This window comes from Lonchura striata, chromosome 1 (genome assembly GCF_046129695.1).
Source record: "Lonchura striata isolate bLonStr1 chromosome 1, bLonStr1.mat, whole genome shotgun sequence".
Classification (NCBI taxonomy): domain Eukaryota; kingdom Metazoa; phylum Chordata; class Aves; order Passeriformes; family Estrildidae; genus Lonchura; species Lonchura striata.
In genome coordinates, this window is record NC_134603.1 from 132640461 (window position 1) to 132665228 (window position 24768).

Consider the following 24768-nt stretch of genomic DNA (forward strand, 5'->3'; position numbering starts at 1 on the left):
AGAAACTTCATTTTCCTTCCACCTTTAAGTGAGATGATGATCCTTCTTGCAGTCATTAATCCTACTTGGTAGTTGGAAAGAAGGATGAAATTATTTCTGCTGCTGAACTTCTCATACTTTGATGCACAGAGTTACTGAGTGAGTTTCTTGAGAACTTCTCAGAAGTTAGTGTTGAAATGAAGAGTCAAGTAGACAATCACACCCTTAAGGGAGTTGTAGGCAACCTTTTGAGGCTTTAACAAAATGTTTTATAGCATCGTGCTAAAATCTTGGTGTGAGAATCTCCAATGCATCTAAGCAAATAATTAAATAGTTTATTTTGGAACACTGGACATGCTTTATTTCATTTTTTCACAATTTATTTAAACATCTCACATATACAAAATACATTTTCTTTCTTTTTTGAGAAATGATGACCTTTTTTTTTACCCATAGTAGAAGATTGAAATGAAATTTGAAAATGGGAACACCTGATTTTGGAGGAAGAAGACAAAGAGGAAGAAAAATTATCCACATGCTTAAGCTGTGGGTGAGACAGGACATCCTAAGTTTTAAGACAGACTTCAAAGAAACAGAGAAGCAATACTTTAAATGCCACTAGCACCATCAAAGTTCAAGTATTGGAAAGATACTCTGTAATTATGCAAACAGCACCACTGTATTTTGAGTGGAATTGAAAGTACCTCAGATCATATGGAGAAGTTCCTACAAAAGATGTGGATCACTCTTGATTTAGTGTATGAGGTAGTTTAAACCTTTGGAAGTCATGGATTTAAACTTCCTCTGTGGAAGATATTCAAAGGCCACAAGTGGTGCAAACTTTCATGACTTTTTATTTGGTTTTTTTTTTTTTTTCTTTACAAAGGTTGACATTTCCCAAAACAAGGTGTTATCTTGAAAGACTTCCAAGTCCATTTGGGGCTGTATTAAATTTCATTGCACAATGCTCCAATCAATTCTTCTCCTTCTCTTTGGCCCAGAGTTTAAGCAAGTAGATGAACAGGAGAAATGGAAGGAGTCAGCTTTCATTATGAAAAGAAATGACAAGAGAATAATTTGGGAGAGGCTTTAAGTTAATTTTAGTTCATTCATTTAAAACAGACTGGGCCAATGTCCAAACCGAATTCTTGGTCAGCGCCGCCAATATCCAAAGGTGCAATGTCAAGGATGGGCAAGCGGGATGGCTTATTTGTTCTGTATTCAATGATTGTTTTGCCCCATTCGTTGTTCTTTCTCTGTAAGAGAAGATTCATTGCAGTTGTTATTGCACTGCTCACAGTATTAAGAATTGTTTCACCTGAATGGATAATTTCTGAAATAATTTCATATTAATTTTGCTTGTATTGTTTGCAAATCAGAGATCTACATCCAACTATTGCTATCTCCAATATAGAGAAAATATTTACTTGAATCTTCTGTAGTCCAATGGGATGCTGTATGCAAGCTACTATATTTTTCACACTGATGTTAGATCCGAAGAGAACCCTGCCTGATTCTTTCAGGACTTAAAGATCCTGCCCCTTCTATAGCATGTGCATTTTTTGCTAATCAATCTTCTGTTTACATAGAATTTGTATCTGGTCCCTCTGAAAACTCTTTTTTTGGCCACATGTATAGTACAAGGTAGGATTTTTTTTGTAACCTCTTCCTTATCACTTGTTAAGGATCTGCCATGGTTGGGTTTGTACGCTACATATCTTCACCAAGCAAAATTTTGCTGGTTTGACCAATAATCTAATTCTGAATTAAAGCACAACTCTATCCCTAATCACATGCTTATGCCTGGGCAGTCACCACACCCGTGGTTTCTCTGTTACTTACAGAGCAGCCATCCTCGAGAACACTGAAAGTGAATCTGCTGTTGCCTTCAGCTCGTAGCTCAACGTCGTTGGATCCCTGCAGCACAACAGCCTTCTTAAGGTTGCCAGTTTCTGCATCCATGTAGGCAATGCTGTTCTTGCAGTGGTAGGTGATGTTCTGGGAGGCATGGTTGGCCAGCAGACGCATAAAGGCAAGCTGGGTGGCCATATCCTTTGAGGTCACTCCTTCACTATTGTATTCAAACTGAAAAACAGAGAGAAACCCAGTCAGTTGTATTGTGGGGGAAAGGAGGATGTTTGTAATGAAAATGTGTGATAGCTGCTCTAGTGTCCTGGTTTCAGCTAGGGTGGAGTTAATTTCTTCTCAGTTGCTGATACAGTGCTGTGTTTTGGATTTGGAATGAGAATGGTGTTGAAAACACACTGATGTTTTGGATTTTGCTAAGTTGTGATTATCCTAAGTCAAGGTCTTATTTTTTGTTTTTTGGTGTCTCATGCTCTGCCAGTGAGGAAGTGGGCAAAAGAAACTAGGAGGGAGCATAGTTGAGACAGGTGACCTGGGCTGATCAAAGGCATATTTAACACCATAAAAATAGTGCCCAGTATGTAAACTGGGATGAAGTAACCTAAAAGGGCAGCCAGTCTGAGTTCAGGAAACAGGGGGTTCAGTCATCAGGTGGTTAGCAATGACATTTTGCATCATGTATTGCTTTCCTTTTTATTATTATTTGCCATTGTTACTATATTTTATTTTCAAATATTAAACTGTTTTTATCTCAACATGCCAGTTTTACTTTGATTCTCTGCCCCCTTCTACTACAGTGGATTGCGGGGAAGAGAGAGGAGTTGAGCAAGTGGCAGTGGTACCTAATTTCTATCTGAGCTTAAACCATGACAGCTAGGAACTTTATAAAAAAGAATTTGAAGTCTGCAGTCACTTTTTTATTGCCACTCCAGAGCTAAAGAATATGAAATAAAAGTAGGAGGAGGTAGACTGACAACCAGACATGAGTGGATGTAGTTGAACTGTAGAGTTCTGTTCCAAGGTATGGTGTTAACAGTCAATATGAATTCAGAGACAATATCAGGTAAAGTTCAAGGAAGACAATCTACTGTTCCCACAGCTACACACAAACAATGCCTGTCTCAATAAAACTGTGAAACCTTTTTTGATAGAATTTTGAAATTTTTTAAATTTAATAGTGTTTGTGGATAGTACAGATGTTTTCTTCACTCTTATATTCTTTTTACAGCATTTACTTTTTGACTCTAAGAAACAGGACCCTAGACTGCTCTGATCCAATGTGATTAAATCTCATCTTAGACACTTCATCACAATATCAACTCAATTTCATTTAAGAATTAAGCTCCTTAGCTGTACAAAAGTGATATATTTGCAATTTGCTGGGACAGTATCTAATGTGCAAGTAGTAGTTCTTTTTTTTACTTACACCAACAATTCTGAATGTTATGGTGGCATGCATTCAGAATGTGATGTGTAATATAAATATCTTTCCAGAAATGGCATTATATGCGTTTTATGTAAAAAATATCAATTAAAAACATTGATGTTTTTCTTTAATTTATCTTCTTGCTTCTGCGAGTCAGTGAATTGAAAACTCTTCAGACAATGCTGTAGGAAACAATCACCCTGCCATATATCACTTACCTGGCTGCCACCATTGATAGTTTCACCAAACCATATATGCTGCTTCTTGTCCTTGGGATTCTTGTTGATATACCAGTTCTTAGCAGGAATATTATCAGGGTTGGCATAGATGCAAGTCTCACCATTGGAAAAGTCACAGTATACTCTAATGGCATCTGCGGTGCAGCCTTGGTTGGGGTCAATCCAGTAGAACCCTGCCGTTGAGGGAAGAAATGTGAATCATGGTTCACTAAACATAAACTTTGCATGCAGTTCATATTCACTTGTCTGATATGGGAACTCAGGCCATAAATATCACAGCTAGGTGCAATAGTAAGCTGATAAGCGGGATACAGATATTTTGGATTGTTAATGTATAAGAAACTGTATTTAAAAGCAAGGGTTAAATATTTTTGTATTATTTTGGAAAATTATTGCAATAATGTGCAACAATATCAACAAAGAGCTTTTAATGATGTAACTGTATTTTCAGTGGGGGCAGAAAAAACTTCATTGGTCATTTAGTATTTTTGCCACATGGCCAAGGATACCTTTCTTTGAAGAAAGCTAATGCCCTGGAAGTGCTCCCTGAGACAGAAAGGACAAACATCTGGCATTAACATACCGCTGCTCCATTCTGGGTGGCTAAGTCTGAGGTCACGGCAGGTGCGAGCTGGGTTCTTTTTGGAGCCTTCTGGGGTCAGCAGGGTCTCAATTTGGTTGTTCAGTGTTTTCAGAGTGGCATCAACTTCATAATCCTTGGGTCTGAGAGAAGGCTGATCAGCTCGGTAGTATTCTGCATCAAAACCAACTTCATATCCACCACCATTGGGACCAGGGGGACCAGGGGGACCAGGAGGACCAGGAGGACCCTGAAGTTTTTCAAAAGCAGAAGACAAAAAGCATTCTGTTAGAGATATGGTGCTTTTAATGAAATGCTTCCACACATGCATACTCCTGGTTAACTGCTGGCACTCTCAGCTCCAATTGGAGGCAGCACACATGGACTTGCCCTGTGGTGACTGCTGTGGGTTGAAGCAATGGAAGGTGCACAGTGCAGGACTACCACATCTCCTTTGTGCATTTGCACTCTGGCCATAAGGAGCAAAGAAAACCTTTTAGTTCATGTCTATTAAACATTTCCCTAATATTAAATATATTTTTTAAGAAATTAAACCATATGCATTATTAAACTTCTAGGATCCTGAAGTGATGGAATTACTATGCTTATAGTATAACATAAATGTGTTAAATCAACAACAACAAAAAAAAGGTTATACTCACAGCAGGACCTTGGCTACCATGAGAGCCACGCACACCAGCAGGGCCAATAGGTCCAGGGAGACCATTGCGACCATCTTTACCTGGAGGACCAGAAGGACCAGGTGGACCCTAAATGGAAATTTGAACAGTTTAAATGACCCTAAAAATGCTACAAATAGGGATTCATATGGATGGGAGCATACATTTATATTGCACAAAGAGAATGAGAGTTATTTGAATATATCCTGTAACTCACCCTTGGGCCAGCAGGGCCAATGTTACCAGGGGGACCTTGATCACCATGCTGGCCCTATTGGGAAAGATACACAGTCATCAAAAAACGAGCAGTGGAACATGTTTGTATTTGCTTGATTCAAGAGGGAAATGTACATAATGTGCATTTGGGTTCAGATAATGGGAATCTAGGGCTAATGACATTTATTAGTGGAGTTAGGGTATAAAATGTTTGTTTTGGGAAGAGAGGAGAGAAGGCATCAAAATATATTTAAGAGGATAACCTATACAATTTAAGAGGATAACCTATACAATCTTCAGAGAAGATCAGAAAGTATTTAAAAGAAAAGTCAGAATTCCTAATGTTGATACCCAAATTTAAAGGGAAGAAAATCCACACATTACTTCAGCTTTTCTAAGTTAGAAGTTTTACACTTTCTGGCCAAAATAAGAAATAATACTAAAACAAAAGTAGAAGATTTTTTTAATTCTTTGTTAGCCAAATGGAATTAAGCTTCAAGGGAACTAATGGTAGTCACAGTTCCAATACCAATACCAGAATCTCTCATTTTGTACAAAAAATGTTGAATGTTAAAGAGACTGTGACTCTTCATTTGAAAGGTGCTGCAGAGTGGAGTAAGTGGTATTAACATATTGTATTGTGCATACGTAATTTGCTGGTAAGACCTTATTTTTTTTTTTCTCTTTATATTCAAAACCCTGAAAATCATTTACTTACAGCAAGACCAGGAAGACCCTGCAATCCATTGTGCCCCTTCAAGCCAGGCAGACCTCTAGGTCCCTTATCACCAGGTAGACCTTTCTCACCACGTGCACCTTGTGGGCCCTAGGAAGGGATATAGGTGTCAAGGGAATAAATTAGAAAGCTTCAAGAGCATACTCCTGTCAAAGCAAAACTTAAGTGTAAATATTATTATCCCAATGTATATAATGGACATCCCCTTAACACACTCAGGAAGAGGGCCAATCCCAACAATCCCAAAAGCTTCAGGACTGATTCCACAGAAGAGAATGCTAACTGAGATTCTAAGTTCCTAAATATTTTCAGGTCCTTAAGCATTACTTTTTGGGCCTTTTTATCACAGTTATGATCCCTTATTGATAAAGCATGTTTTCTCTTCTTGCGTCAATGTGGTAATGTATTTAAAAGTCAGACTTACAGCAAGACCTCTTGGACCAAAAGCACCAGCAGGACCAACAGCACCAGCAGGGCCCTGAAACAAGAATAGAGAATACATGTCACTGCTGTATATTGTTCTAATGAGGGTTCCATGCTCAACACATCTCTGGAGAAAGTGAAGTAATTATCTATACATTGCAGCAGTGGGATGTACTTCGTATATCTGATAGACAAGTCTTAGTCCTCTTAGACCTTAATCTAGAAAGTCTCATCAACTTACAGGTTCACCACGGTTTCCAGGCTTTCCAGAAGGACCAACTTGGCCATGAGGACCAGGAGCACCCAGAGCACCACTGGGACCAGGACTACCAGGAGCACCACGCTCACCCTGGGAACAAAGGAATGCAACAGGAGATACATTGTATTATTACTGACTTACACATATTGGAATATTTCTTCCATGACAATGAAATAAAAGAAACAAGTTACCTTAAAACCAGGTGCACCATCACGGCCTGGAGGACCATCATTTCCAGGATTGCCCTATTAAAATACCACAAAAAAATTTACTAAATTCCATCACCTTTCATCTCACACAGAACTGTGTCTCAGACTAATTGCTTACAGTGAGAATAAGAAGATATTGAGGTAGGATAGTATAAATCTTAAAGAGAAAAAAACCTCTTCCTTATACATGCCATTCTCAAATGCCTTAAATATTCTAATGTTCTGAGAAAACTAAAATGGTCTTCAAATACTTTAGGTTTTAAATTTCAGTAAAGAAAAAAATTACTGGGCTTTGCAACATTTCTCTAAATGAAAAGGCAAAGACAATAGTGCTCTTCACTAGCTTGCACTCTTTTAAAACTGAGATTTTCTTTTTAGATGAAAATGCCAGTGGAGGGAAAAGAACCTAAAGAATAACCACAACTAAATTACTTTGCTGTGGTACTTCATAAGGTTAAATGGTTTCCTTTGTGAATATTAATTTCACTTCAGCACTTAGGCTGTGTCCAAAAAAAAAAACCATTTTCCTTCAGAAAATTCCAGTGAAACAAAATTCAGGATTTTTGAATTACTATTCTCTGTTCTCTTTGAAATTCTGCAAAGTCTCTGCAAGATTTGTATTAACAACATATTAACTATGCTTCAGTTTATCAAATAAGCTTCCCTGATAAGGCTGCAATTTTTATACTTTTATGAAAGATATGTATGTTGCCCACTCCATCTTGCTTGGCATGTAAGTAAAAAGTGAAAAGATTCTGAGAGTGATTTCAGGATGTATTTCAGACATAACTTGTGCTTTAAAATGTCTGTTACCTAGTTGGGCATAGGAATCCATATCTATAAAATCCTGATATAATTTTCTCTGAAGACATTGCACAAGTTTGCTAGTAGACAGCCTCCAGTTCCATCCACTTTTTCCAAGTATTTGTATTTGGATCAGAATAAAGAAAAAGCAACCTGAAGAGGATAAAAAACCAGCTTACATCACGTCCAGCTTCACCAGGAGCACCATTTGGACCAGGAGAACCCACAGGACCAGAGGGACCACGAGCACCAGGAGGACCAGAAACACCCAGGGGACCAGGTTCACCCTAATACAGGAACAGTTGTAACAAAATGTGACATTATAATACAACACAAACCAGTCTTTCAGAACTTCTAGCCTTTATCTAAGAGAAACATTTCTCTGCAATGAGTTTGGGAAGGAAAAAAGAATCAGGACACAAGAAACATACCTATCTATATCAAATGTTACATTCATTCTAAATGTTACTACTAGAAACCTTAACATTTCTGATATTTCTGACATTCAGAAATTTGCTCACCTGCAGATAGTTCTGGTTTGTCTGCAACAAGCCATAACTTCTTCCACTGATCTATGTCTGGTAGGTCCATATCCTCTGTTTCCAACAGCAATGGAAACAGCATAACCCTGACCAGGACTTCAACTGTGTGTGGCTTTTTTTCTTTTTAATTACATGTTATCTGTTTAAAGCAGTTAACTAATTATATACTCACTGTTGCTCCAGAGATGCCTGGAAGACCACGTTCTCCCCGAGAGCCTGGCAGACCAAGGATACCAGGAGCACCAAGAATACCCTGAGGACCTGGGGTACCAGGAGGACCCTATGACATGAAGAGAATAATATTTATATTAATAGACAAAAATAAATGTAACATACACATCAGACAATGATATTGAAAACTGAATTCTCGGTTATAATTTTTGCGGATCACAGAAGAAATTTCTATAATTTTTTTGTTGAGTAACAATTGTGGTATTTCACACAAGTGCTTACTTCAGTAAGACAGAAACATGTATGACTTTTTAAAAAAGCCAATAATTCTGGATGTGAAAGCTTAAAGATACTCAAAAGTAATTAGTTTATTTGCATAATTCTACATCAACGTGTGGGCAGACAACTTTAACCTTGTGATCCCCACAAATCAGAGTTTCTGATGCAGCTATGAATTGAGATTGTTCTAAATGGACATTCACAGGTTCCTTGTTTTTCTATCCATGAGAATTAATTTCAGAGTAGAAGATGTGCTTCCTTTTCTCAAACTAAATATCAGTTTCTTCTGTAGTTAGAGAAAGATACAACTTGCCACAAGAGAAAAAGAGAAACAAAACCCTGATCCAGGGATCAGGCTCACTTTTTATAGTATGTTTGCCAAGCATATCTATGAACAATTTCTTGTGTCTCAGTGGAACTTCTACTTAAAGGCTTTGCTAAATTTGTGGATAAAGTTGAAAAGCCTTTCACAAACATCAAAAGTATCTCAGAAGCCATAACATTCACATGAAGAGAAACATATTTAATGAGATGTGATACTCAGTAACTTACAGCAGCACCAGCTTCTCCAGATGGACCTTTCTCACCAGCAAAACCAGGTGGGCCAGCAATACCTTGTTCACCAGTGCGGCCAACTGGTCCAACATCACCACGAAGACCTCGAGGACCATCTTTGCCAGCTGGGCCAGGAGGACCAGGGGGACCAGTGATGCCCTAGGATTGAGTATGAATATGATACCATTACAATATAGACCTGAGTATAAAATTTCATTTTAAGTCCATGTGAAAAAATAGCCCCTTGCAATAAGCAGGTCATCAGCTACTCCAAAGCAGCAACTTCTATTGCTTTGTTAGCAGTGGAGAGCTAGAAGCAGTAGAATTATTTGACTGCTTTTTTGTTTTTTATTTTTTTATTTTTTTTTAAACTCTGGACAGCTTAAAGTAGCAAAATTTGGTGGGAAATATAGATATGTCTCTTGTTGGAGACATTAATTGCAACTATAAAATCCATGAGAAAAAAACCCCAGTATCTTCCAATTCAACAGGATTATTTGCTTTGGATAATGGGATTTAAAAATTATTTAAATCTAGAGTAACTAAGAAAAGAACGTTTTTTACCATTTGGTAAAGGTTGGAAACACCTTTGAAAAGAAAAGATTACAAATGTGAATCTAAATAAGAATTTCTTGCTGAAAAATAAAAAGGATTCACATTCCAAAACAGAATGAGTTTGCCCTCACTAGTCCCTCCTTAGGGACTAGAACTGCAGGAACTTTAGAAAATGTAGACATACAATAAGCTTAATACTCTTCTGCAGATTGGACATGATCTTCTTATTCTAATCCATCATGAGTAATTGCATAGCCATTGATTTGAACAAAAGCAAATAAAGACTGATTTTTGGAAATGGTTGGGTACTGCAAGAAGCATAGGGATGCTTGATAGATGTTTTGATAAAACTCACAAATTAAATGCATAAGTTGTACTCCGTGAGTTTGAACAATTTGGTTTTTTTTCTCATCCAATTCTATAAGGATCTGAGGTTATTCTAGTGCAATTACAATTCACATCAATGAAACAAAAGTTAGGATTATCCCTAAGCAAGGCAGCTTCTAACTTATCTCCCATTACATTTCTTCATTAGTTACTCACAGCAGGGCCAGGAGGACCAACTCTTCCAGCAGCACCAGGGAAACCAGTCATGCCCTAAAAACAGATTTGAAAATGAAGTAGGTTTTAAGGAAACAATAACTTCATGAAAAGCAACAATGTCAGTACTAAAAGCCTGAAGACTTACAGGAGGACCAGCATCACCACGAGGGCCAGCAGGACCAGCAGCACCAGCGGGACCCTAAGTATGAAGGATTGAAAAAGAGTGATGGATCAAGCAAAGATAATGCTCTCTATTTAAAACAAGGGCTCAGTCTCACTATTGTGAAAGCAAAGGGTGATTTTTACACCAGCAGGAGGACTGGGCCCAAAACCATGCAGCCTATTCTGACAGCAGGGTATTCAATTCTCACACACATTTTAAATCAGTATCATAAGGTCTGAGAAAAGTTGCATAAGGCATTTATGATTCAGATTAATTTCCTTGCAAATTTTACATGCTTCTAAACAAATCTGGAAGTCAAAATGTGAAAACAGGGCAAAATCATCAAATCCTCTGTTTGCACTGTGTGACTAATACAGCCACTTAGTGCAAGAGCCTGGTATTGGTATTAAAATCATACAATAAATAACCCAAGCCACACTATCCTGCAACACTGTGGTATTTTAAGTATGCGGGTCTACTTTCTGCATAATTTCAAGCAGTTCCCCAGTAATATGCATGTGAGGCAGAATACAACTTTGGGCTATAAAGATGCCAGCACATGAGAAGCCTATGTGCAAATGGGTGCACAGACAAATTTGCACACATGCTTCTGGATGACTGAGTCGGAAAATCAGACTGTAACAGCACATCCCATCTTTGAGAGAAAAGGGTCAATGTCCTCAGCTCAGAACTTACCCACAATCACCCCCTGAATGGTCCAAGATAGAGTGATTTTGCTGATCTTCAGAGCAAGTTGAAAATTAGTTATTATTTTCTCTTCATTTCAGTTCCAGACTCACGATCTGAGCCCACATAAATAGATTGATAAAATTTACATAATGTGTGAAAATCAGCATGGTAACTTTTCTCACAACCTAGCTTGAAGTTTTGTTTTTTTCTTTCATTACCTTTTCAGAATTCAAGGCTTTCAGGCTAATGTATTGCTTGCATGACACAGTTGAGAATTATGCATTTCACAAAGACACAATTCACTTACTGGTGGTCCAGAAGCACCAATTGGGCCAATGGCACCTGTTGGTCCAGTTTCACCCTTAGGTCCTTTGGGCCCACGCTCGCCTTTAGCACCAGGCTGACCAGCTGCACCCTGTGGGCAGAAAAACAGACAAAATGAGGAATTGAAAGCTTTGCAGAGGAAATAGAGGAAAGTTATGACATCATTATGAGGAAAGTGCAAACAAAACTCACAGGGGGTCCAGCAAATCCACTGGGACCTACAGGACCAGGCTCACCACGTTCACCCTAGAGTGAGGACAAAGAGATGACTGGTTAGAACAGTCTTTAAAAGAGCAGTTTTCTGAACATCATGTTTCTGACACAGCAATAATTGTAGAAATTACAACTTACAGGGATACCACGGGCACCAGCAGGACCAGCAGGACCAGCAGGACCTCCTTCTCCCTAAAAGACAGACAAAATATTTTGACTCTGGGAAAGGGCCTAACTTCAGCCAGAACAGGAATGCTCCTGTGGTACAGATATGTATAGTGAGTCTCCTTGGATCTCCAGTACAGAGGATGCTACTGAAAATGCTTCTGGTTTTGATCGACCCTGCATTAATATTATCTAATGATTCTCAGACAGCATAAAATATCAGCCTGAGCTAACATGTAGTTATTCATCATTGTATCAGAATCTCCTCTCAGTATGATTGTGGAGTTCAACCTCAGCCCAAGGCTGAATCAGAATAATCTCCAGATATAACCCACTGCCATGCAGATGTGCATCCCCTTTCCTACCCTTTTAGAAAAATATTTGGGATCCTATGATAAGCTTCACTGAACAGTCTGAAAAGCCTTTGCTTCCTGAATCTGAAATACTTAAAGAATTGGTGCAAACTAGAAAGATGGAATTGGTTTTTATGGAACTCATCTTTAATATTCATGTGTGAGTAAATTGTATCAACAAGGCATTTTTCATTCAAAGAGTAGACTTACCCGATCACCAGCACCACCAGCAGGGCCAGGAGCACCAATAGCACCAGGGAGACCCTACAGGCCGAGAGACAGGACACTGTTTCAAACAAAAGGTAAGCAGGACCAACTGCTTTAAATAAGCTTTCTCTTTCCCCTTAGAGAAACGTGTGTAACTTTCTTTCAGATGTTCTCAGTATAAAGGATACATGCTTTTATAAAACAAAACCTGTTCTGTTATTTTCCTTCCCAAAGTATGAATCCTAAGAAAGACACCTGAAATCTCAAATTAAGGGTAGTTTTGTGTAACTTTGCAGGCTGCCTTTAAAATTAGCTGTCTGGGCTGAGCCCATGAAATTAAAGAGGGCATTGTCACACTGAACAGCTGTGCAATGTCTGTGAAATACTCTGCTCATGTAGTTTCTCTGCTTGGATGAGAAGTGATCACTTTTCTCTCTGTCTCTCCCCCTGAATTCAATCATCCTTGGACAAGGGGCAACAAAATTACATTGATTTGTATCAAAAATGTGCAGATACAAGCAGTAATGCAATACAGTGGGAAATGCAAGTTCTGAACATTTTTCTCAATTATTTTAGTTCTGAGGTGTAGCAAGGTAAAGTCAAGTAGAATCAGAAGACACTTACACGAGCACCATCTCTTCCTGTTGCACCTGTATCACCTCTCAGGCCTGGGGCACCCTGGAACACACAGTGGGAAAAATTGATTGGTAGTGAACACAATAGTTTGTATCAAAGAAGTCTTGAGCTGTTTGCTGAGTATCTGTGCATTACTTAGACATCATACAAAAATCTTATGCTAGGTTTTCTGGAGCAACAAGCATTGATTATTTTGTTCTTATTGCTGACTGGCAAAGTGAATGTTTGAAAATGGTGCTGGCATGCTTTTCGGAATAAACCTGCTTCTGTCATGGGAAGCCTTCTTGGCTTCTTCTCAGGTACCAAGAGTTCTGAATGGAATTAGAAATTTAAGACCATGTCAATGTATATTACAAATGATGAATAAAAATCCCCCTCAAAATCTCTTTTCTTTTGGTCAAGAGATATCCATTTGTAAAAGTTCTTCTAGGTATTCATCTTCTACCTTCTATGTGAAGCAAGAAAGCAGCTATTAAAAACAATGAGGTCATATGGGTGAACACATAAAATGCCACATGTTTCATATAATAAAAAGTCATTTTCAGACCATCACTAGAGTCAAGAAACCAGATCAGCACTCTGTTCTCTTTTTTTTCTTAATACAGCCTACAGCTCTTCATTAATCTTCATGTCAATACATAGTATTTTTAAAAAAGTTTTAGGATGGCACATTAGAAAAGACAGTCAGTCAGACTGACAAAACCTCTACTTGCTGACCACTGCATAATACAGTTTCACAGTAAACAAAAGTCACATTGGGGTAACCTGCAGTTTTTTCCAAGTTAATGAAATTTAGGCATCTCAAACTTGCGCATGCAATAACAAGCCAGTTGTCCATCTTACCTTTTCACCCTTGCCTCCTGGAACACCAGCAACACCTCTCTCTCCTGGGATTCCACCAGGGCCAGCAGGACCAGGAGCACCAGCAGCACCAACATTTCCAGGCTCACCCTAGCAGCAACAGCATATCATGTAAGTCAGGGTCAAGTCACTCACACAGTTTGGAACAAAATCATCGTTACTATTCTGCCCACCATTCTACTTGGTTGTAAACAGTATGAATAGTAACATTTTTGTCTTGAGCTATTGTACATGTTTTGCTTTTCCAGCTAGTGAAGATGCTAGATGCGAACGCTCTCTCTGATTCTGTGGGCTCCTGAGGTTTTAGGTCCATTTTCCAAACTAAACTTCTGCAGAAAGACTAGCCATGGAAATCTAGAAAACTAAGATCCAGATTCACTTAGCATCAAGCCAACATCATCATTTTCTAGATGAACACTTATTACTGCGCTAATATTTAGGGGAAAATATCACTAACTAGAGACAAGAGCTTCCTGTGTACAGGTAAGTGTGGGTATAAACAGAAGTCGGCATGAATTTTGGTCAGAATCTCAGATCCTATCTCCAAACATAACAGCATCCCTAGCTGACAACCTGCATTCAAACTGACTTCCCCTCCAATCATCTATATTACTAAACATAAACCCATTTAATATTAGTGTAAACTAGAGTGGGATGGAACTTCACCACTTGGAGAGAGGTTTTGGACTGCATTGATCAGGAATTCAACAGTAAGGCAGTGGCAGCTGGAAAAGACATACCTTGTTACCATCAGGGCCTGGTGGGCCAGAGGGACCACGGCTTCCAATGGGACCAGCAGGGCCAACAGCACCGCTCTCACCAGGAGGACCACGCTCACCCTACAGGACACAGTTTGATCTGAGTGCTCCTTGAATTGTTCTCTAGCTGAAAGCACTGGCATGTCACATGTTTATCTGAATAAACCTTTCATTAGAACTGGGCAGCTATTAACCAAATTTGTCATAAGAGCTTACTCTGGCTTTTGACACAAAAATATCAAAATCAAGTAATAAAGTCTTGCATCATGACAACAGCTGACAACTAAAGTATTAATATTTCTCAAACATGGATTTTAGCTACTGTGCTTGTTCTGTTAACAGGCATCCTACTATCAAATGGAGATTCTGTTTTAGGACAAATAATGGATTCTAGTGAAATTAAAGTGTCAGAACCCCGGCCTGGTTCAGGCGTTCCGTGTGGTGGTAAAGTCTCTCCTCCAACCCGTGCTTCCAAAGAAAGGCTCAGCAGCCTCTTGTTTGGTCTCAAAGCAGTTTATTGTAAGCTATCTAAAAGATTGTCTTCTCAGGCTGCTGCAGTTTGCTCAGCAGCTCAGGCAGAAGCACACACACCCTGACATCCTCTCTGTCTGCTGTCTTCTTCTTCTCTCCCCCCGCCCAGGGCTGCTGCTATCTTTTATATGATACATTACATGATACATGTTTACAATTTTCCCCCAATACCTATACCTATATTAAATGGTGCTTTTCTACTCTAAACCAATCCATAAGTGCCAACATCATCAAGAACATGGAGGTAAGGACGAAGAAAGAGGAGGAACAGGACCAGCCTACATTCCTCTATCTTAAAACCTCTGACCCCCATGTACAAAGTAAAAACCCCCCTGTACAGGCGTTAAACCCCCCCTGTACAATACAAACAAGTTCTTCCCTCTACTTTGTAACTACTTCTACTATAATATCTAAACTTTTGTGACTTCTTGTTCTACCTGCAAAGTTGGTAACTCATTCCATGGCTCAAACTCAAAATCACAGCTGTTTCCAGCTGCCTGCCAGGGTCTCAAATGCCTCTGACCAGGGCCTGGAACCTCCAAAAATGTCTGAGGAACATTCTGAGTTCCAACATTAAAGGAATAGTAATTGGAAAACAATTATATTTGCAGTGGCAAGTGCCTGGTGACAGGAGAATAATAAAGGTAACACCTAAAGGCTACTAATATGACCTGTACATTATAGCAGGTATAAGGATAAGTTCTGCATTATAGATCTGGAGACATGGAAGTAACCAGAAACTCAACTTAAATGCACAATACATCTATCAAAGATAGAAACACCAGTTTTACTAAAGATATCTCAAATGATCTCAGTGTGATCAAGGTGGACATCAGTGAATAATCTCATAAGGTAGAATGGAGTTTTAGTTATGTTGGAGAAATTGGAATTTGTATAAGAACTACAATGTGGTCAAAGAATTTACTTAAGGGGAGTTAGCTCACCAGTAGAAAGCATCAATGATGCAACAGATTAATTTATATTGTAGAGATGTTCCTAAATTAACTTGTTTTATACATTTTGTTAATTATAAAGAGGCAGAAAATGAAGAAATATGCAAATATCACAAAGGAAGCATTTGTCAACAGGAAGAAGGATTGGCAGACTACACAGGAAGAAGCGAATAACCTGCTAGATGGCTAGAGCAAAGAGATAAAATTCAAGAGTGCAAGTACCAGGCCATTTATTTAGGCATCAAAACTGCAAATGGAGGCTTCAATTGTAAAAATGACTGAAAAAAAGTTAATAGCCAACAATATGACAGACATGTAAAGGGAAAATATGATCTAGCATAAGCAGTGGGATACTTTTAGGAAGTGCTAGTTTTGTGTATAAAGCATCAGTAAGGCCTAATTTGGAATACTGAATGAAATACACTGAGGGCTCGATATGATGCTTAGGGCAAGCTAGAGTAGAGGCAAATAACTGCTACTGCTATGACAAAGGGAACTTGACTTGGATGAAATGGCAAAATGAGAGTTTAGAGCAGACATAGTTTTTGATACAGACTCAGGGCTCTAAACCATAGGAAAAAAAAAGTGCTGTTTAAAGTGATTGATATTTAACCTACTTCAGTTGCTTATTCTTTTCTTCTGACTTCCAGATGAAATATCTTCAGTGACAAATATTCCCATTCACTCTTATAAGTTATTTCAATCTCTTTAGAGGTGGATTTGGAAAGCAAATACTTAATTGAGCCGTTTATAAACTACTCGTTGCCCTACATAAATGGGATCTTCCTGCCATGCAGGAAGGCATCCACACAAAGCTCTCTGAGGATGTTTATTGACAGTTCAGAATGAAAGGGAACTGAGAGGCAATACCTTCTAATGACTATTCTGGTTTCTGGATTCAGTCCACTCTTAATTCAAGGACAGTACTGGGGACATAGGAGCTGCCTAGCAAGGGATAGTAGAACTGAAATGGTCAGGCTAAGAAGGTGTGTGCACAGGCACTGCAGATGAAAACCCTCATATTCATCAGGCCTCAGTGATCAGGATCAGTCCTTTATCACCCACAGTCTCAAGTTTAATACAGGATATATTTTTTTGGGTAATATTTATACTTACTCAGAAGTTTACTAGAACTGGCAACTGTGTTAACCCTAACTCAAATATCCTAACACCTACAAAGGCCAGAGAATACCATCGTTCATTCCTGTAAGTCTGCTGCAATACACTCTTCTGTAACAGAGAAGAGCTTTTTGCCTTAAAGAATATGGAAACATGCATAGTTACTATCATTATTGAACACATTATTAAGACAGTCTGTACCAGATTTCAAATTAGTTACTCACTCTTGGGCCAGCAGGACCAGGGACACCAAATTCACCATGAAGACCCTAGAAGAGAGTAGATATAGAGGTAAAGTTTATTTTACTTGCTTAAATGGTACTTTGTTTCTTACAACAAATGGAATTTCTTAAATTGCAGCAGCATATTGAATTTTCAGACAATCTATTACATACATGGAAATAAGCCCTTTTCCTCCAGCTGCACAGTATCTCAAGGTACACATTAGATAACATTTTTTTAATCTGAAGAGTTAGTTATTAAATTACAAGCTCTTTTTTAGGTATATGCAATGTAAACTCTTCTACAGGGGCACAGATGTAACTATAAATGTAAAAGGTGATTATGACACAAAGGATGCACTATTTGCAGAGTACATCCCACACCAACTGTGCAGCAGCTACAGCATGAATTTCAAATAACTACCTCAGCTGGATGCCATTTTACATTCCTTGAAATCAGCTGAGGTGCAAAAACATAAATGGAGTAGTGCAGGTTACATTGAACCTTGAAGATTTTAAAAGAATTGTGAAGTGAAATATTTTTCATGTACTGTCTCTTCTGGGGGAAGAAGCATATTTTATTGTTACTTAAGGCCCAAAAGGCAAAGGACTATCTTTGCTTTGTTTCATAGCAAAACTTTTAAAAAGGAAGCATGATGCAAGTTCCAATGCAAAAGGGACTTTTCCAAATTAAAGTTTGCATGTTACCCTGATTGCTTTGTTTTGGGAAATAGATTCAACAGGCTCTTGCTCCACCCAGTGTGCCACTGCAAACAGAGCCCTCATGCAATGCCTGCCCCATCCATGGAATGCTGTGTCTGTCACTCACCCTCTCGCCTGGTTTACCAGCCTCTCCAGCAGGACCTGAGGGACCTGGCAGACCCTGAGTGTAAAGAAACAAGAATACAAACACAGCTAAGGCAGAAGCTCTTCACGCTTTGGGAACCACAGGTAAGATTGAACAGAGCACACAGTTCCTTACCTGGAAGCCAGGAGGGCCAGCAGGACCTGTTTCACCCTTTCCACCTTGGTTGCCCTGGATGGAATGAAAAACAATTGGTTAACTTGGAAGAAGAAATACAGGGAAGTGGATTTTACAATGGGAAGTCCCATTAATAAAAAGAAATCACAAATTGGATTTGTGTGAAGGCTGTTACTTACAGTGACTCCAGGAGGACCTTGGGCACCGTTGTTTCCCTCTGGACCAGGAGCGCCCTGTATATGTTCAAGTAGAAAGCTATGCTCAAAGTTTTAATTTTATATGAGTAATATTTCTAAATGATTATGTGCCAAAAGCAAATGTCTCTGACTGTATTTTGAACTTAACCATTTACTTTCAAGAACTTCAAAGCCAGAGGTACTAAGGATGCTTAAAATTTTAAATTCTCATCATTTTTTTATTTATTGCAGCACATTCATAGTTCAGAAAACTTCTTTGGGAATTACAAAATATAGAAACTTTGCTGATAGAATTTTTCCCACACAAGTCTGTTTTTTCGGTCCCTTAAATGGAAGAATTAGTAAGTTTCAACTATGAATAAAAAGTTGCAAATTTACAGGATTAATTGGAAACCATACACTGCGTTCTAAGAATTAAGGATAGGGAGTGCTATTTTTTCCTCTTCATAGGATAATACCCCATGATTAATTACACAACTAATATCCAAGAAGGGGAGTTTTCATTTATCCATTAAGTAATAGTCCCCACTGACAAGAGGCTAAAAATAATGCATTCCCAAGGGCTTTTCTAATTTCATCATCTAGTCCTACTTGCACAAGTCAATGCTATCTTATTACAGAGGTTTGGAAAATCTACTTTTTTTTTACTCTCTGGAAGATGATAAATAAAATATATCCACATACCCGTGGGCCAGCAAGACCAACATTGCCTTTTTCACCAGGTTTGCCAGGTTCACCCTGAAGTTGAAAGAAAAAGATATAAAAGTTAACCAACACTTCATACTAGATTCAGTTTAAACTACTAAGCAGAGACTTACATTCTCACTGCAGAAGATTTACTGAAATATTTATTTAACCCAAATTAAAACACACACAAGCTCCATCTATCTTTTTGGATCACTTAGATTAGCTCTAAAATATATGTCTTTTCAAAACTCGATGCCTTTATGTTTTGAGATCAGCACTCCATGTAGTATCCTATGCAATACACTATATATTTGCATGTGTGTGTATGTACAGCAACACCCAAGTCCAGGACATGATTGTTATCTGTGGCCTGTGTGGGACATGTAAAGAACTCCACTGAAATCACTGGTAGCTTTTCTTCTAAATTGAGTGAGCTTTGGCTAGTGCTCCATAAATAACAGTACTCTGAAATTGGTTTAATGTCCAAACTTGACAGATTCTACAGATGTGAATACACAGAAATGATAAAATGGACATGCTGAAATAATAAAATAGACATATATTATTCTAATCACTTCAATGTCAAAATATCCCTAAGCTAATTAAACTGCTTTTTCATTTCTTTGATCGTATTTTAGATAACTGGAAAGTAATTTGAAACAGAACTCTCGAATGTAAGCAGATGCCACCCAATGAACAGCACAGGAGCATATAGGGAGATGTGCTGGATTAATGATATTGTTGAGACCCTACAGATTAATCTGGAAATACTTTCATAGTAATACAAAGTTATTGTCCTGTACTTACAGTGGGACCTTTTGGTCCAGGGAATCCAATGTTGCCAGGCTCACCTCTATTACCAGCTGGACCAATTGGCCCAACTCTACCATCTGCTCCGGGGAAACCCTAGAAAAAGAAATCATACTATTAAATGGCTGAGGTAATTTAATTCAGCTTTAGGAGAAATATGTACTGACAGGAAGCAAATGTAATTTAACTTTTCACCATTGCTGATACATCGCATGCTCATGTATCCCTCCCTTTTTCTCCTTTTTGTAGGAATCTGTATTTCTTCTTCCCCTCCCAGGACACAGGCCTGATCCAACACCCACAGAAAGGAATGGAAAGCTTCACTTCAATCTTCTGAGTAATACAATAGAGAATCTTGCTGGTTTTACACAGTTGTGTTAGAGATCAGTGCTGAGATGTCTGCTTTACACAATTGTACTTCTTTCTTTCCCATGCAAAGGCGGAACAAAATAAAAAGCAAAATACTTACAACAGGACCTTCCTTGCCAGCAGGGCCCGGGCTTCCAGGCTGACCTGGGAGACCCTGAGAAAGGAAAAGTTTCATGTTTTTAGAAGGAAACCTACTCACCCAATACATAACCACCATTTTTTCTACATGCATGCATGCACACATACACAGGTGCCAAGTTATCAGTGTACATTGTTTAAACATGACTGTAGGTGCTATCACATTTCCACCTGAAGCACACTTACTCTTTAATTTGATGGTGTGTGCCCCCATGCCAGTCGAAAGTCAGTATAGGGAAGTACCTGTTTTACTCAGAGAAACTAATTTAGGGTCTGCTTTGGAGGATAGTGTGTTTCAATGTTTGCAGATGCCTAATACTCATATATGCATTGCAAACCTTTACTTCACAGGGTAGGGTAGGAAGAGAAAGAACAAGGAGTATAAATGTAATGAAATGAATGTAATCTGGCTGCAGCCCATACCACTAAAAGTAAATGGCTGTTTTCAGTGAAATAATTTGTAAAATAAAAAAGAGATCATTTACATCATCCATTTCACATCATTTTAGTAGGGTCTGCTTTCCTTTGAGTTCATTGAAGAGAACACACACACCTTAATTGTGATCATAATGATTGCATTCTGTAAATAATCACAAGTGGAAACCTTTTACAGAAGTCAATGCAGTATCCAGTACAAGAGGGCAGTGCTCCATCCCATGGCCATCAAATGCTACCCTAACAAAAGTAACTAATTTCAATAAACATTTTGATGCTTCTTAATTGTTCCTAACTTTTTCCTGTTTTTTCAGTAGGGTGGTGGAAGTGCCCTAACTGTGGTTAACACATGCTGAATTTTTGCAGTTGGATTTCTGAATAATTTTGTCCATTAATTGTAAGTAATTTTCTTCCTATGCAGTTCACACTTAATCCACATAGTTTGAACTTACTCTTGGACCCATAAGACCAGGCTCACCAGGACGGCCAGCATCACCATTAGGACCCTTAGCACCAACAGGACCACTAGCACCACGGTTACCAGCAGGTCCCTACAAAAAGAAAAAAATAAAATTAGGTAGAGGTAGCAAATGCAAAAAGCAAAAAGCAATGCAGATCTGTATATAAAAGGTGGCTCGAAAATAGTGACCCAGACAAAAGTCTTACCATGACACCAGCTCTGCCATCAGCTCCAGGCAGCCCACGAGATCCAGGTACACCCTGCAAGTCAACACAAAGCAAATCAAGAAAGGGAAAGAAAGAAATCTGCTCCTGTGAGGTGTATAGTGCCTACTAGATTTCAGGCTTCCAAGCAGGTCTACTGAATTTGAAGTAAGTGCAGCTTTAAGCACACACACCTCGGTGTAAATAGGTATTGTGAAAGAAAGCTCTCTCACTTCCTGTAGATTTCTTTAAATTCTAATCTGTTGTTCTATTTTCAGTGCTCATTGTAACTAACAGATCTAGCTAGCAGCTAAGATCCCACAGCCTGGCCCACACAGTTCCACATTCCCTTAGAGTTACTGACTGAATTCTTTATTTCTGAAAAAAAAAAAAAAAAAAATCTGGGGGAAGCGCTGCCATTTTTCTTATTTTTCTGTTAATTCTTTTCCTTCACGAAGTTATATGAAGTTCATGGATGGCATTCACTTCCAGTGAAAAGTTTTTTAGGCATCCTTGAAGACATTGAATTGAAAGCTTTTGTCCCCCTTTATGTGTCAACCCATTATCTGTTTTAAGCAGTTAAATCCCATCACAAACTTTTAAGAGTAATCAAAAGATAATTCACTAAATATTATACAGTGGATAAATCAAAGCAATCTCTAAATACTTCAGGGAATAAGAGAGTAAACAAGCATTAATGCAAAGCAAAAATGGGTTTGGTCCCAACTAATCAAAAGGTTCAGAACTGAAAATAATCTTTGCTTAGCAGCTTAAATGTAAATTTAATTACTCCTAATTATTTAATTTGCCTGTGGGACTCTAGATTGATTTTCACTTTCCTTTTTGCTTCTAAGTCTGGAACATGAAAAGAAAACCTACTCTCAGACCAGCAGGGCCTGGGGGACCAGCAGAGCCAGGTTCACCAGGGCTGCCTCTCTTGCCTTCCTCACCACTAGGGCCAGGAGGGCCAGCAGGTCCAGCAGCACCCTATTTTGAACAAACAGAGAAAAATCAGGTATCAGAGGCTGTGTTGCAGATATTATCAGGCTTTTGATTGAAAAAGCCTTCCCATTTTGCCATACTTACAGGCTCACCCTTCATACCGCTTTCTCCCTTGGCACCAGCGGGGCCTGGTTCACCCTAGAGTCCATAATAAAAAGAGATGACAGAATTAGGCATCATTCCAAAAATCTCTCTTCTACCTGGAGAGGTTAATCATGACTTAAAAAATACTTTTATCATCTAATGGCATGCCTCCCTCTGTCATGAAAATGGCCAATGAGCGTGACTGTATTTTTGACTTAAAAGGCACAAAACCAAACATGTTAAAAGTGCTTAGAAATGACAGTATTGAACAACAACACATTTAGGGCTTGTTCCTCTACTGAGGATACCCACTGAAGGCCTAGTTGGGAGATTGCTGCCACATCTCTCTCAGTGCTATCAACATGAAGAGAGCTTCACACTCACACAATATTCTGCATTGGAAGGGATCCACAAGGATCGCTAAATCCAACTACTCCTTGCACTCATAGGGAGTGAAAAGTGAATGTTTTCAATCTCAGCATTAAAGCAAGTAATGAGACACAGAAATTAACTACAATGTTCTAGTCCAGTACATCAAGAAAAGATGTCTGCACTATAGCAAAAATGTATCCAGAGATCTTTTACAACTGTGGACACTGTGTCTGGTTTTCAAATACATGCAATACAGGAGGTCACTTACAACAAGTCCTCTAGCACCACTAGGACCAGCAGGGCCAGGAGGACCAAGAATACCACGGGGACCAGGCAGACCAGGAGCACCAGCAACACCAGGAAGACCCTGTCCAACAGAGGGGGAAAAAGGTATTGTGAACCCATTGTCTTTTCTACTGCATCAGCAGAACTGGGTTTTTTTAGAGGAAACACGTGTGAGTGTAGTTGTACTTACAGCTGCACCTTTAGCCCCTGGGAGACCATTAGCACCGGGGTTGCCCTGTTAAGAAAGGTAACAATATTGGTTAATTCAGAATCAAAAGTGCACACATCTGGCAGTAGATAAAGCTTGGCAAGTTACTCACTGGAGGGCCGACAGGACCACTAGAACCAGGAAGTCCAATCTCTCCTCTTGGGCCAGCAGGACCACTAGGACCAACATTTCCAGCAGGTCCGATTTCACCCTGTTGGAGAGGACAGAACCCTCTATCAGTGTACACAGCCTTATGGCAGGAGTGAAGCAATCCTGTATCAGCCAGGCATGAAGATAACCATATTTGTGTATTCCTACTGCAGAGGCCAGGAAACCAAGCAGCTGAGAGCTTTTAATTGATTTTAAAGGCACTCAACTTGAGATGTTTATTTAGGCTCCATCTAAAGGAATGGCTAAGACAGGAAAATCAGATGCTTACTCAGAAGGTTGACCAAAAAAATCAGATTTAGAATTCCAGTCTCACTTGCATCCATATGCCTCCAGAATTGGCCTGAGGTAACATGAGACATAATTGGCCATTATCTCACACTTTCGTATGCCATTTGCATAGATGCAAAATTATGCCTGATCAGAGTGCATACAATATGTTCTCAATGGAATAAATGACAAAAAAAAGGTTCTTGCTTTTATTTTCAGAAGGTTGTATTCTCTAAGTTTACTACAAGAACCTAAATATAATGACAAGATCTCTTCAGCAGTTCAGCCAGAGTTCATCCTGGATATGTAGACAGTCTTCTCTTGAAACTATATGCTATAACCACGCTTACAACTGCATTAGAGAAGACTTAATGGTTTTCAAGTCTTGCCTTTTGAAAACAATAACCAGAATGGGATCTCAATTTTTTTCTCATCTTCCCTGCAGTCAAAATTAAAGTGTCTAGAAAAAAACACTTTTTTTTTTTTCTTCTAAAAGAGGATTAAGTTTTGTCTGATACACAGAATGACATGGATTTTGTGGCAAATGGTCAGCATAATTTGTAAATGAAATATATGCAATACCCTTTCCTCAAAAGCTCTGTCCTTCTCTGGTCACTCAAAATATTGAGGCTTTTACCCAGTTAAAAAATGTTAGGATTTGAGCAATAAAGTGAATAATTTAAATTATAGTCCACAAGAGCAAAATGGTACTGCCCTAAACCTGAAAAATTTTAATACAATTTCTGTATTGCAATTTCAGGGACTCAGATGTAGCCCAATACTCAAATGCAGCTTCTTTGTCCTCTACTATTTCTGTAAAGTGATTTAACTGCTGCATTGCT

General features: G+C 38.8%; 1 protein-coding gene across 1 annotated transcript in view; it reads right to left on the bottom strand.

Annotated features, from left to right (window-relative positions):
* Positions 1–313: 313 nt before the first annotated feature.
* COL1A2 (collagen type I alpha 2 chain) overlaps positions 314–24768 on the bottom strand; it is a 39749-nt gene continuing 15294 nt past the window's right edge. The window contains exons 15-50 of the mRNA XM_077787960.1: positions 23601–23699; positions 23471–23515; positions 23264–23362; positions 22624–22677; positions 22417–22524; positions 21541–21594; positions 21327–21425; positions 20402–20455; positions 19930–20028; positions 19120–19173; positions 18418–18471; positions 18239–18292; positions 18086–18139; positions 17260–17304; positions 14415–14513; positions 13657–13764; positions 12802–12855; positions 12181–12234; positions 11591–11644; positions 11432–11485; positions 11223–11330; positions 10208–10261; positions 10063–10116; positions 8962–9123; positions 8132–8239; positions 7597–7704; positions 6596–6649; positions 6387–6494; positions 6147–6200; positions 5705–5812; positions 4988–5041; positions 4753–4860; positions 4094–4340; positions 3490–3683; positions 1822–2064; positions 314–1235 (exon numbers count right to left, since the gene is read on the bottom strand). Of these exons, the coding sequence (XP_077644086.1) occupies positions 1089–1235; positions 1822–2064; positions 3490–3683; positions 4094–4340; positions 4753–4860; positions 4988–5041; positions 5705–5812; positions 6147–6200; positions 6387–6494; positions 6596–6649; positions 7597–7704; positions 8132–8239; positions 8962–9123; positions 10063–10116; positions 10208–10261; positions 11223–11330; positions 11432–11485; positions 11591–11644; positions 12181–12234; positions 12802–12855; positions 13657–13764; positions 14415–14513; positions 17260–17304; positions 18086–18139; positions 18239–18292; positions 18418–18471; positions 19120–19173; positions 19930–20028; positions 20402–20455; positions 21327–21425; positions 21541–21594; positions 22417–22524; positions 22624–22677; positions 23264–23362; positions 23471–23515; positions 23601–23699 (3306 nt within the window). The 3' untranslated portion in view covers positions 314–1088. The remainder of the gene's footprint in view (positions 1236–1821; positions 2065–3489; positions 3684–4093; positions 4341–4752; positions 4861–4987; positions 5042–5704; positions 5813–6146; positions 6201–6386; positions 6495–6595; positions 6650–7596; positions 7705–8131; positions 8240–8961; positions 9124–10062; positions 10117–10207; positions 10262–11222; positions 11331–11431; positions 11486–11590; positions 11645–12180; positions 12235–12801; positions 12856–13656; positions 13765–14414; positions 14514–17259; positions 17305–18085; positions 18140–18238; positions 18293–18417; positions 18472–19119; positions 19174–19929; positions 20029–20401; positions 20456–21326; positions 21426–21540; positions 21595–22416; positions 22525–22623; positions 22678–23263; positions 23363–23470; positions 23516–23600; positions 23700–24768) is intronic.